Here is a 14,206-nt window from a genome sequence, read left to right on the forward strand (position 1 = left end):
CTGTTTTACAAGCATTCAAATTAATGAATGTGTTTCTCTTTATCATATTACTGCTAATATGCTCATTTAAGAGACATATCATGGGGAACCAGTTATTGTTGCGCATTTTAAAACCACGTGACGCGCTTTATTTGTATAAACAAAGCGGTATTGGAGTGTTAATTAAATATTATTAGTGATGGTAATGATAATAACAGTATTAACACTATTGTACGTGGTTTTAGGCACAAAAACCACGATGGGATAGTGAAAGATGCCACAATGGGGGGCTCCTAAAAGTTTGACCGTCGGGTGTTTTTTAACGTTAACTAACATCGCACAGTATATGGGTCTCTATCATTTAGTGTGGGGCGCGTAAATGCGGGGCGGGTTCATTCAGGCATAAGCCACATTCTGTGAAGAACAGCTGTCAAAGTGTTTGTTAGCTTCTATGAAGTGCCACATCAAGTGTCTGTCACCAAATGGTTTGACTCAATTATCAAGCAAGTGCCATAATGAGGAGTGTGTGCTGTAGTAACCTGCACGAATGAGTTGCTGTTCAGTGTCCAGAAAAGCAGTGGTAGACAGTCATCACCATCTATTTGTATGCTGTATTATCTATTTGCATCTACCTTATTATACGCATCCTCCAGTCCTTGTTATTTATATTTGCTTTTCTTCCCTGGAAAACACACAAGCACGCATGCACTCATGAACACATGCACACAGGCACACACACACACCTGCATGCAAACACACACACAAAGGCACACACACACATGCACACACTTACAGACACACACAAACACATTCACCTTGCATCCACATGGTCCGCATAACATTGATTCCCAAGAAGGTACGTGGGATCCGCCGAGACATAGATGTTATGCGAATCATGTGGATGCAAGGTGAATGTGCTTTATTTTTTTTATTCAGCTAAACTCTATGAGATGCCGCTCAATATATGTACAAACCTACGTACACACATATGTTAAACAGCCGTATATGTTATATATTAGCGATTGTTCACAGTTGCGTGACGATGCCATCAGAACTATGAATATTAGCGAAACCAGAAGTGGGAAGCTGATATAGAGCGCTGGTGTTTGCACTGAGACTCACAAGGATAATAGCCCTAAACACTGCTACACAAATAAACCTCAGCGGATGGTGCCTAACTAGAATTGAGGTTAACGCTACATGATGGCTGTATCATAGGAGTACATATGTAATGTTTATAAAATTCGATAGCCAGTACTACAACCAGAATTGACATTGCACGGATACTATAGAGTCTATTTTCAAAATATTTTTGTGACCTGGCGTGGCTCCATGCTAGAATACTTGATTACCATGCAGAATGCTAGGGTTCGATTTCTGTGGGGACAGTAGCATTTATTTTTGCAGTCGTCCTGTCAACGCTGCCTATGTTAGTTTCTTCTTAACGCTCAAGCGTTAAAATTACGCATGTGTTCTCTCATCGTTCCTGGGTATAGATATAACATGTCCATCACCTGTGGTGCATACCCGCATATCAGTGGCACATACCCGTCCCCGGGTATGTGACACAGTTTTTTTTGGAAACCTACAATGTACACGAAAGTATTGGGGCATTATTTGATTGACATTTCAGGGTTTAACGTCCCAAAACCACCATACGATTATGAGCGAGGTCGTAGTGGAGGGCTCCGAAAATTTCGACCACCTGTGGTTCTTTAACGTGCACCCAAATTTGAGCACATGGGCCTACAATCCATCAAAAATGCTGGGGCATTATTAATGTCATGAGCAGAGCTTCGTAACCGTCTAGACATTTTACCTTCCCGAACTAGTTTTGGTGTCCTGCAAATTAAAAGTGTGATCATGAGAGCACCCAGACATAGGCGGCTGGATAGATAGATAGATAGATAGATAGATAGATAGATAGATAGATAGATAGATAGATAGATAGATAGATAGATAGATAGATAGATAGATAGATAGATAGATAGATAGATAGATAGATAGACAGACAGACAGACAGACAGACAGATAGATAGACAGATAGATAGATAGATAGATAGATAGATAGATAGATAGATAGATAGATAGATAGATAGATAGATAGATAGATAGATAGATAGATAGATAGATAGATAGATAGATAGATAGATAGATAGATAGATAGATAGATAGATAGATAGATAGATAGATAGATAGATAGATAGATAGATAGATAGATAGATAGATAGATAGATAGATAGATAGATAGATAGATAGATAGATAGTGCCGAAAGTGCTGGCAGTACACAAAACAATGCTTCGCACTTAACAGCTGAAATTCTTTAGAACAGATGTTCAAAAGTAGTGATAAAGTATTGATGGAGTCAGCCTGAAGTATTCGTCACCAGGTGGTGTGGTAAATTAGCTAATGTGGCTAAAAGTATCCACCGGCGATAATCTTGTTATTGAGTGTTTTTAGCAAACCCGATAAAGGCAGAATGACCTGCAATAATCATTTCACAGAACTGATAGCCTATTGGTATAACTTGAGACCAGGTTATAAGCAACTGCCTATTTTGTTTTATGCGTTCCTATCATTCCACTTTATTATATGAGAATAGATTAGAGGTCAAGAAGGGCTCTTATAGTATTTTATGGTGCCTATAAATGCCTATTTTTTACGTTTGTGCCTAGATTTGTATAAGTGCCTATAAATGCCTATTGGCAAAATTGGTGCCTATATGAACACTACTTCAAATTTTCCTTTCGAGCACAATATGGAAATCGTTATTCAGGATACTGAGCAAAAGTGAGCTTTCAAAACTATAAGGGGTGCAACCAAGACTGCATCTCTGAAGTTTCTTTGAGCAGTGTGTCGATGCTACAAGGATCCTTGGCCAATAAAAAGGTTTAGAGGCCTCTACATATATATTTTTGCACGTCACGTAGTCTTCTCGGCATCTTCCAGGCATCTGTTCGCACACGTAAGGAACAGGAGGTGTTTCCAGACGGTGGAGAACGAATGCGAAACCCTGGAATGTCATCAAGAGAAAAAAAAGAGTGTAGGTTTAAGAAAAACATAAAAATCAGATGGCTACGAGGTTTTTTTGTTTGTTTGTCTTTACTTATTGAAGAGTGCTTCGACAGGTCATATGAGAACTTTTAGGTAGACACTAGAAGTTTTCGCATGCCCAGTGAAAATATATGTACCTCAATACTTTTTATAATGGCTTATTACGAGTTGTGAAAACATGATGCGAATAGTTAAGCTTGAAACATTTTCTACTCGCCCGGTGTCGACTTCGCGAGCCTAATTCCCACCCTGCCCACTTCGGTATCGGGGCAACTCGGAGCTGGACGATCACACAATGAAGACGCATTAATATGTCATGCACATGCAAGGATGGACTAACATAAAATGCCACTGCCAGGCTGTGCACGCAAGCGGTGTTTAGGTTGTTTTAGCGTTTTATGCATTTTACCGCCCCTTTCTGTGGAATGGATCTCTCAACATGCGCACACGTGGAGATGCTGACATGGATCTTGTATCCTTACCACGATACACAGCGTCGCACTGCTGAAACTGCTTCAAGGCACGAAGCACCAAAAACAGGCCAAGCGTTGTCATTCCTCGCACAGACACGACGCGAGAAGAGCCGGAACCCATTTCAATGCATCAAGACAAGAACTTTCCGAAACTCTGGATAAACTAAATGATCGGCCTTTGTCAGAACAAAGGATTCTGGGTCATTAGCCGAGCCCATTCTCAGCCAAGAAGGCTTTGAAATCTTTGCTACGCTTTTTGTGGACAACTGGCCTCAAAGACAGACATAGTGTCTTATTCTCTTTCATTTGGTCTTTCCTTTTTCACTATTTTTGTATTTCCTGTCTCTCTCTCTCTGACTGCAACATTTCTTTTCTATCATATTTTATTTCCCTCATCCCTTTCCCCAGCACAGGGTAGTAAGCCGGTCTAAGAACTGGCTAATCTCCCTGTCCTTCCACTTAATCTTTCCTCCTCCACCTCCTCCAATGCAAACAAAAGGGAGGTTACTTAGTTTCTGATCTTGCTCGATACGAAGTTAAGAAAATATTATGCAGATATTATGTTTTTGTGTTTTAATATTTCTATAAGCCTTTGTACTTCTATTCAAGCAACAGATTGCACAAATCATACTTGCCACCTCGAATACTTCTCGTAGTGTCACGTACTATTTTGACTATTCCTTGTTTCGTATACGTCACCTCTACCGTGTTGGGGCGCGCGCCAGTGAGATCACCGGCAAGTGGCGCTCAGTCTGACATTTCACATCTTTCCGGGACATGTACCATTGCCAATAATGGCAGGCGAGATCGGGAGTGCGCCGTGCATGCATTTCTTTTGCCTGATTGAAATACTCAAACTTGGTAAGAGCCATTTGAGGGTTTCACAGACAGAGAAGAAATTGACCCTTTGCAGTTAGAGCCGGTTATTACAAAGCTAAAAGACCCTTCTGGCTTATTTGAAATCTAGCTGTTTGCTCCTGTGCTGCCCTTTTCTGCCATGCCGAAAACAAGGAGTCCAGGAGCGTGTTTATTTAATGTTGAACACTTAGCTAACCATGCTTGACAATAAAAACAGGGACAGTGTTCTGCAAACCTTGCGGGGAAAAAATCATGAGTCCAGGGACTAAGTGCCGCCACCTAAAGCCACCAAAAACAAACTGCCGGCCCGCAGTGTGAAACTAAGTCTTTTTTTTTCTGGCTGTACAATGCCATGGGCGCCTTTCTACTATCAGGCACTAAAACAGTTTTTTTTTCGATTGTACACACAGGTACTGCACATATTGTTCCTATTCTTGAATTTCGGCTAAACTTCAAAGTGCCTAAATTGCAACTTTGGGGGCCTCAAATTGTGTGTTGCCTGCCTATTTTTAGTGCCTAAAACTCAATTTGTTACTTCTCATAAGTCCGGCCTCTTGTAACATATTAGCTCTTATTTTTAGAGAAACACAAGCCTGCAGATGTGACACGGAGAAAGCCAGTAGATTTTTTCCCTCATTTTTTATGTGCAGTGAGGCAAAGTCGTACGCTGGCAACGTGCTGTATGATAACATTGGTGATGGCAATGCTTTGCATCGCTATGGTAATTATAGCGGTTATAAGTCGTGATCGTTCGGTAGTGGTATAGAAATGTGGCCGATAACCCATACGCCATAGTTAGTCAATGAACTATGTTATCTCACAAAAGATCACAGGAGTGCGTGTCCTCATCTTGACCGCTCTGCACGCTCGTCAAGTGCACCCGCACCCAGCACTAACATCAAACCCATCGCCAAAGGGTGTACCCCTGAACCCTCTGCCCTACACCCCTCATTTTAAGAAAGAAGAGGGTGTTTCATTGAGAAATAATGAAAACGCGTAATTTCTAAGGCCTTACAAGTGCCCCCAACCCCGAAAATAGTTTCTGGCTATGGGCCTGACTGAAAGGCACAACCATGCCATAAAGAGCGCTACTTGTCTGCGCTTTAATCCGTTGCGCAAAGAGAGTGCCGCCTATCAGCACAGACCTCTTATACCTTAATAACACGTATCAAATAATGAGAAAAATACCTGCGTAATAAAAACACCACAATTTAAAATCTATGAACGAAGCATTAAAAGGCAACAATGTTTAGTACTCTCAATACCACCACTACGCGGTAATGAGGTTTCTACGCATCTTGGTGGGGTATACGGCTTATTCTTAGATATTGTGTTAATTTAGGATTCGAAGGGCTATTCAAGAAACAGTGTGCTTGTTTCTGTTAATACAATGCGCCCCACCGCAGTGGTCTAGTGGCTAAGGTACTCGGCTGCTGACCCGCAGGTCGCGGGATCGAATCTCGACTGCGGCGGCTGCATTTCCGATGGAGGTGGAAATGTCGTAGGCCTGCGTTCTCAGATTTGGGTGCACATTAAAGTACCCTAGGTGGTCAAAATTTCTGGAGCCCTCCACTACGGCGTCTCTCGTAATCATATGGTGATTTTGGGAGCTTAAACCCCACATATCAATCAATCATCACTTTAATGCAATGCGTGGTCTCTTCATGGCTGTCAACATCTCACGACGTGTTCTGTTCTGGGCATTTATCAGTGAGATTGATGATATGCGAAGCACGAATCATGAAGGTAGATATGTCGCTTTAAAATCAGCACAAGGTTACGAGCGGGACATAACTTTTACTGTACACGACTTCCTTTTCACGATTACCATGTTTGGACATGTCATTTATATTCGTTATCAATTCCTGTCACGTAATTTCAAAGTTGGTATTGTGAAGCTAGCGATACAGTCGTGAGCACGCTATGAGCGTAGCATGTAGTCATGATTTACATGAGACGCAGGCCATGATTATCATGTTTGGACATCTCATTTACCTTCGTCGTTCATTCACGTCCCCTAATACCACATATGGTAAATGTGATGTTAGCGAAACGGCTGTGAGCGCATCATGAGTGTGGCATATAGTCATGTTCTTACGTGACACGCATCTCATAATTATTATGTTTGCACTAGTCACATTTCTTCATCATCCAATTACATGACTTAATACCGGATTTGGTATATGTGAAGCTAGCGAAACGGTCGTGAGCGCCGCATGAGTGTGGTATCTAGTCACGTTGTTAGATGACATGCAAGTCAAGACTAGCATGTTTGGACCTGTCCTTTACCTTCGTCCTCCCTTGACATCGCGGAACAAAAATTTGGTATATGCGAAGCTGGCAAAATGACCATGAGCGCACTATAAACCTAACATATAGTCATGTTTTCCGTGATGCGCATGTGATGGTTATTATGTTTTTGACATGTCATTTACCTTCATTGTCAATCCATGCTCCCTAATACCAAATTTGGTATATGCAAAGCTAGCGAAACAGCTGTGATCGTGAGCGTGACATTAAATTTTTACATCACACGCATCTCATGATTATGATGTTTTTGCTAGTTATATACCTCCATCATTCATTGAGGTCCCGCAGTACCAAATTTGGTATATCTGAAGCTCGCGAAACGGCCACAAGCGCACCATGAGCGGGGCGTGTAGTCATGGTTTACATGACATGCATGTCATGATTACCACGTTAGGGTCTGTCACTTGTGTTGCCCATGAATACATGTCATGTTATATCTGTTTTGCAACGTATCATGTGAACGTAAACACTGCAAGAGCAGCAATTCCTTGAAATATAAATTGGGGCATTCATGACATACGTGTCATGATTTTCGTGTTATGACTAGTCACTTACGCTCCTTCTAGTCATGCTATGCCGCCCCGCCATGGTGGTCTAGTGGCTAAGGTACTTGGCTGCTGACCCGCAGGTCACCGGATCAAATCCTGGCTGCGGCGGCTGCATTTCCGATGGAGGTGGAAATGTTCTAGGCCAGTGTGCTCAGATTTGGGTGCACGTTAAACAACTCCAGGTGGTCGAAATTTCCAGAGCCCTCCACTACGGTGTCTCTCATAATGATATGGTGGTTTTGGGACGTTAAACACATATCAAATCAATCAGTCATATTATGCCACACCATTTTTGGTATCGATACCATTATTGAAGCGGCCAGAAGAGCTATAAGTCGTAAATAGACGGATAGATAGATAGATAGATAGATAGATAGATAGATAGATAGATAGATAGATAGATAGATAGATAGATACACTCACTGTCGCTAAAGTTTGCTAAGAAAAGCTTCGCATATAATGACAAAAATAGGTTGTCTACGAGGACTGAATGGCTCCTGAATTTATAAATGAAATTACTTGTTCAATACTTATAGATTTTATAGTTATAGCTAAGTTAGGTCTATTACAATGTTTTTCTGGAACGCATTTCGGTGGCATTTACATCCATGCCTTGAAGTTATATGCGGTGCGTACTGCTCCACAAATGTGTGGGCTAAAACAGTTATTTTGCATACAGGTCCCAAAAATAATAATTTTTCGGGGTTCGAGCCAACACTTTCTGAATTGAAGCGATTGCTGTAAACGATGAATGGACAGCTGTAACTCTATTTCTCCTATATGTAGTATGCACGACATGCACCGATAACAACATGCAGCAAGCGTCGCTATGCACTTCTAATAATTCCCCATTCGGACGGAATAACAAGGAGACAAGCAGAGCATCGTGTACAGCCTGGCCAGTTGTCGGCAGGAAAAGCTGCACGTAGAAAAGACTGAGAAGACGGCAAAGCGAGAGAACGTCGGTGACTTCTGATTCTTGAAGCTCGAGTGGATCGCTCCTTCCAACAGAATCGGTGTCACTGGAAATCTATCTAACGGGAAAGCGCGTTGTTGTTGTTGTTGTTATTGTTGTTGTTGTTGAATTAACTTTATTCTGGTCCGCAGAACACAAAGAGGAGCTAGTTGCTGATAATTTTTGTAAGTTATTCAAGTTACAAGGGAACACTGTTCGTACACGAACGCTCCGTAGTACCACATATGTTGTCTGCTATGCATGAGTCATTATTTTTACTAATTGGGCTACCAAACTTTGAAAACAATGGTGTTTAACTATGTAATGAATGTGATAACAATATTTATTAACACTGTTAGGTGCTGTGATTTGCGAGCTATTAATGACCAAGTGTCTTTCAGTCAACTTTTGATGTGGCTCCATTGTCGAGCTCATTTACGAAGATTGCATGTCTCAACGGTGCGATTTACTTTAAAGGGGCACTGACACAAAATTTCGAGACCGAGATAGCCTGCGGGGTCGATTCTCGTGAATATTCGTATATCTGCAAGATATAAAGAGCGAATATAGCTTGGAAGGTAATCTAAATTAATTTTTTTGTTTGCGCGGACGGCCGACTCCATAGTGCTATAGACACCCTCGGAGGGCACCCCAAGGTGAACCCCTACTTCCCTCACATCACCACGCTCTGATCAACAAAACAAGTTATGATGACGTCAAAGCTGCCATTTTTTATTTGCCGCGTTAGTTTCCGAAGTCAAAACTTCTTGGCGGCTGGTTGCGAGTGCGTGGCCGTGGCGCACGCTTAGAAAGTTTTGTGTTTGGTGACATTCCAGTCCCGTTTTCTATTCAAAAGTAATTCTTGGTGTGGACCGTGCGGAAGTGCGTCAAAGTTTATGTGTGCTAACGTGGTCAAGAGCTGCACACGCTAGGTGGCGACAGTTGCATCCAGCTTTTGGAACTCTCTCAAACCGACACTGAAAGTGATTGATAATAAGGGGCCTGCAATTAATTATCCGTCACGTGCTGCAGCAAACAATGTGTCGTTTCATGACCAACAGGCCTCCAGCAACGCATTGTAGCAGAAAAACGCGAGGCCAAAGCTTTCGTGTCAGTGCCCTTTTAAGTACATTTTTACTTCTTACTAGTAATGCACCCACAAAGCGATAACATCTGCCTTAAGCATTTACTCCACGTGCACACTGTCCGCTACTCCGAAGGTGTCACTCACTTATTCTGAGAAGTGTGTGCGAGAAAGAAAGATGGGGAGGCAATCAAAAAGAGGTTTTATTCAGAAATAAAGTTCGGATAAGCAAAGCCCTGTGCGATGTGAGGGCTATTTAGAAAACAAGATGAAACAAGCTCGTGTTGGTAACTCCATATAGTGAATCTGTATAGTGTTTAAAAAGTGAAGTAACATGTAAGGCTTACAGGGGAATGAACATCGTAAACACATCTTCAGCCACTCTCAAATAAAGACATGCTATATTCCAATCACAATTTGCTTCTGGGAATTATACGAACTTGTGATGCTATGGAAAGCAAGCAGTGAGTTAACCAACGCCCACATGGGAACAAAGGCTCATAAACGTACAACAACAAGAACCAGGAAGACATTTTTTATAAAATAGTAAATTAATATCAAGTGCATCGTTATAACAAATTTTTTAGTATAGCCATGTAAGCATAACACCTTGGCTAAGGATGTGAGAAAACACAAACACATGCTTTTGAGAGTAGTATCGAGCACCACAAAGGTATCGCCACTTTATGTGTGCCTTCGTGCACTAGATCTCCGCTACGTTTTGTTATAAAACTATGTTTCTCAGCTTTATCACTGCCGTGACTAGCAGCACCAGCACGTTACCCGTGGTTTCACCCACCTTTATACTCCTGAATATGCACTTCGACGCGGTAGAGGTGACGCCGGGTGGTGCCGTTCTCCCCATCTTCTTCCCACGATGCCTCGAGTAGCACGCCTGTCTCGGAGTGGTTGAATTCACGCAGCTTCTCGGAATCCGTAACATAGAGGATGCCCGTGCGCGGTGTTACCGTGAGCCACGTGTGCGCAGCTGTAGCCAACGCATCGCCATCATCCAACACGAGGCGAAAGCGGTGATTTGATGCGGGTGCTGTCATCGGTGAGAGGATCTGGGGTGACCAAAAAAACATGTTTATCTATAGCCACCATGAATTCCCAAGGAAATATTCACTGCCTAGTAACTTCTTCATTCGACGTATTTTCTCGTCCAAACGTTAAGGTAGCTGTGCCTAAGTGGTCCAAGCTCGAAGTAAGAGCAGCGCAAGCACAACAAAGACAGCAACGCTTTAATTAGCAACGTCCTCTTTAACCAGATCATGCTTTATGTGGTCGCAATTCGCATGCTTCAAATAGCATCCTGTATATTACAAAGGTGTTAACTCGCTGCTTCTATTGACATGTACTTAATGGGCAAGAACTTAACATGGTATTATCGATGCAAAAATTGACATAACTTTAATCATAATTCGAAGTAATCTGATCTTCATTAGCTTAGCAATAATTAAACTTTTGAATAAACAAGAGCTACATTAACGTAGTTGAATTATCATGGTCTTGATCCCTCGACTAATGGTGCAGCCAGTATTCCTGTGATGCTGCAGTTTTTTATGTTTGCTTAAAATGATGTGAATTCTCTTCTTTAGCTGCTACTTCTCTCTTATCTGCTGTAACAATAAATGAATTGACTTTTTTATTTATACTTCTCCCATATAAAATTCATCTTGGTGGATCTTTTTGTCACATCTATAGATACAGTCGTTGCTTCCCTTTTTTTATCTATATGAAACATACATAACTGAACACTGTCTGCCACAAAACTCTGATAAAGCTTAGACTGGCTCGAGTAACACAAGCGCACATTGAGAAGGGACAGGCTAAACAAATTCAAACCATGGAGCTATTGAAGTTGAGCGCTATAAGCAACCCGCTACCACTATGAAAGTGCCCCGCCGCGGTATAGTCTAGTGGCTAAAGTACTCAACTGCATTTCCGATGGAGGCGGAAATGTTGTAGACCAGTGCTCAGATTTGGGCGCACGTTAAAGAACCCGAGGTGGTTGAAATTTCCGGAGTCCTCTACTACAGCATCTCTCATAATCATATGGTGGTTTTGGGGTGTTAAATCCCACATATCAATCAAATCAACCACCATAAAATTTTCCGTCCGTAATACAGCAATAAGGGAAAACTGTGATCGTGTTTTCATCCTGCTGACGTTAGCAAACCAGCATGGTCTATTCTCGCATGAATAAAGCCAATACTCTACCTAGCGGTCAGAGATCATAATAGAGCATCTAGGTCTATGTAGCAGGTGGTATACGCTTACACACGTGCGCTGCCGGTTTCGGCTGATGCATTTGTCTTTAGTCAAGAAAATAGATTACGAAGTACTTTTCCAATAGATAACTACGCACGTAAACAAAAGTAAATATGAGATATTGTCTTTTCACGAGTTTGTTTGCTGTGTGATCGGTGAGAAACCGTGTAAGCAATCGCGTCAGCAAAGTTTCTAATATGATAGTTGTTTGTTCTAGATGCTTTAAGGACAAGCAATACATCGCTGTGGTAAATAATTATTGCACTTTTCGAACAATGTCGACGTGTTCCTGGGTAAGCTGGACTGAATCAAAATCAGTTTATGGGAACCTCCTGAAGCAACTAGAGCTTGAAGGACCCCGTAGTGGATGGCTGCGGATAGTCTCGAACAGCTGCGGTACTGACACCACACAGTACGTGGACATCTAGCATTTCCCTTCCATCAAATGTGACCACTGAAGCTACATAAAAACAGTGCCTTTCAGGTCGTCAGTCAAGCGCCCTAACCGCTGTGCCAAAGTGGCGGAAAAATTGAAATCTTTGAAGTGTTGATGTAACCATGCTTGCAGCAATGCGCCATCTTGTACGTACACTGGGGATGGCGTCAATCAACGCCAGATTTTGGCTATGTTGGGACATATAGTAGCTAGTACCTTGCTCTTCATATGTGTGCTCGCTTTTCTTCATTTGTAGACACGCATATTGGTATTGCCTGACCAATGTTTCATTGTAGCATTTAGAAAGCTGTGAAAAGGGCCACCATACACCTGCCTATATCTATACACTGCTATCGCAGCAGGTAAGCACAATAATTTGCAGACATGTATGCGAAACCCCCGCGCACACTCAGACAAATTATAACACTCTCTACATTACAAAATTAATTGTAAACGAATATTAAAAAATATTTTAGCAGTTAGTATCACATTCCTAAAGAAGCGGCGCATTTATTTTTTTCAGTGTATCACAGATGCCTAATCCTTTGGATTTGAAAGCACACAACGACATGAAAAAGTAATCAGCTGACTTAGTCACTGCAAATGTTGACATGTCACAACAATTTTCTAGGCCTGGAGTGCATGCGGCCTGCGTAGAAGTCCTATGCGACCCTGGGCACTACGCCACATGTCTTTCTCTTTCCTTCGCCACTTATTATCTGAAGGCCAGATGGCAGTTTTCCTCTCCTTTCAAATGGGGATTTCGCTTGTAAGCTATGTTTGTAATCTCAAACCTTTCCCACAAGTACAAAATTAAACTTAATTTCTATTTCTTTTTTTACAATGTCGTTCATTTTAATTTGCCAATTTGTTTTCTTGTGTATACAGAGCTCCCCCTAATCTCAATTTGCCAAGCGGTTCCCGTCGGCTCGGTTTCATGAAAATCATCTTTCGGCTTCAAAAAGTTGCCTACCTCTTCTCTAGGCAATTAGCATTTGATAAACGGAGCCCCCTGGCCCCTGCAAACTATCTTAGCTCACCCATTGGCAGAACACTTCAGCACAGTTAGTCTGCCTTACTGATCGACACAGCCTGTGACAACGCCGCAGCACTTGTCTAGCAACGAATGAGAATAGCTGATTCGTGTTTGCACTTCACTAAAAAGTCAGCAGAGCACATGCATTAGAGATCAGAGATCACAGGTTCAGTGAAGAAACTTTGCAGCCACACTATAAGACTTTTCGAGCACCGAACTCGCACCAATGATTTAAACAAACATTGCAACAAAATCTCGACCTTGTCAATCCTACAGCCATAATGAGGTAATCGGCAACAATGACACTCTGATTTACAATGAAACACAGAATTTTAAGGGTGCAATCTACAAAACGTAATTACAACAGCAACAATCCACATGCGGACCTTCTTATAGCCGCTATCTTTGCTAATGTTACTTGACTTCCTGGCTACTCCTGGATTTCGTTTTAAGTGCGAATTTGCTCGCTGCTATGGAGTAGTTACGACGCATCCCTTTGCTGCTGAGCTCAAAAATGTGGGTTTGATTGCAGCCGCAACACACTGCATTCATCTTAGGTTACGTGAGCACTCAAATCAAGATCACGTTTCACGCTTGCTTCACATTCCTTTTTCGTGATCTGAGGTAGTCATGAGATATCTTCACCCCTCTACCAAGAAATCCTAAAGCTAAGTTCTCTATATGCTCTATGCATATTTGGAACAGCAAGGCTAAAAACGGGAAGTTTACTAAAACTTAGTAAACAAAATTTGGATGCGAAGCATCTCTTGCTCGGTTCTATAGCCCGTGGCATCGGCGCCCGCACTCACAGTACACATGCGCAACTCTCCCCCTTTCTCTCTGCAACATCTGCTTATTACTCTTTCCACCTCTCTTCTGCCAGCTCTTTGAGCTCTCCCACCTCTTCTCTAGGCATCCCTCTCAGCGGTGTTGACACCCCATTGTGCATGCATGTCCCCTACCCTCTCTCTTTTCTCCTACGTTCCACAATCTCGCCTCGCAATGCCGATGCAGACAGTGTCTGCTAGCCTACGCTCGCTCCCCCGTATCTCTTCTAGGCATTCATACTTCCTCACGGATTTTACACCAGTGTATATATGCGTCGCAACCCCGTCTCCTCATTTTCTACCCTCCCCTTTTATCACATCGCAACGGCGACGCAAGCAGCGTCTGCTAGCAAGTTTCTTGATTGAAAAAA

At 42.2% G+C, this 14,206-nt stretch overlaps 1 protein-coding gene across 1 annotated transcript in view; it reads right to left on the reverse strand.

The window, feature by feature from the left end:
- LOC119175570 (uncharacterized) overlaps positions 1-14,206 on the reverse strand; it is a 366,504-nt gene that overhangs the window by 97,118 nt on the left and 255,180 nt on the right. The window contains exon 8 of the mRNA XM_075878397.1: positions 10,062-10,329. Coding sequence (XP_075734512.1) covers positions 10,062-10,329 — 268 coding nt within the window. The remainder of the gene's footprint in view (positions 1-10,061; positions 10,330-14,206) is intronic.

Source organism: Rhipicephalus microplus, chromosome X (genome assembly GCF_043290135.1).
Source record: "Rhipicephalus microplus isolate Deutch F79 chromosome X, USDA_Rmic, whole genome shotgun sequence".
NCBI lineage: Eukaryota > Metazoa > Arthropoda > Arachnida > Ixodida > Ixodidae > Rhipicephalus > Rhipicephalus microplus.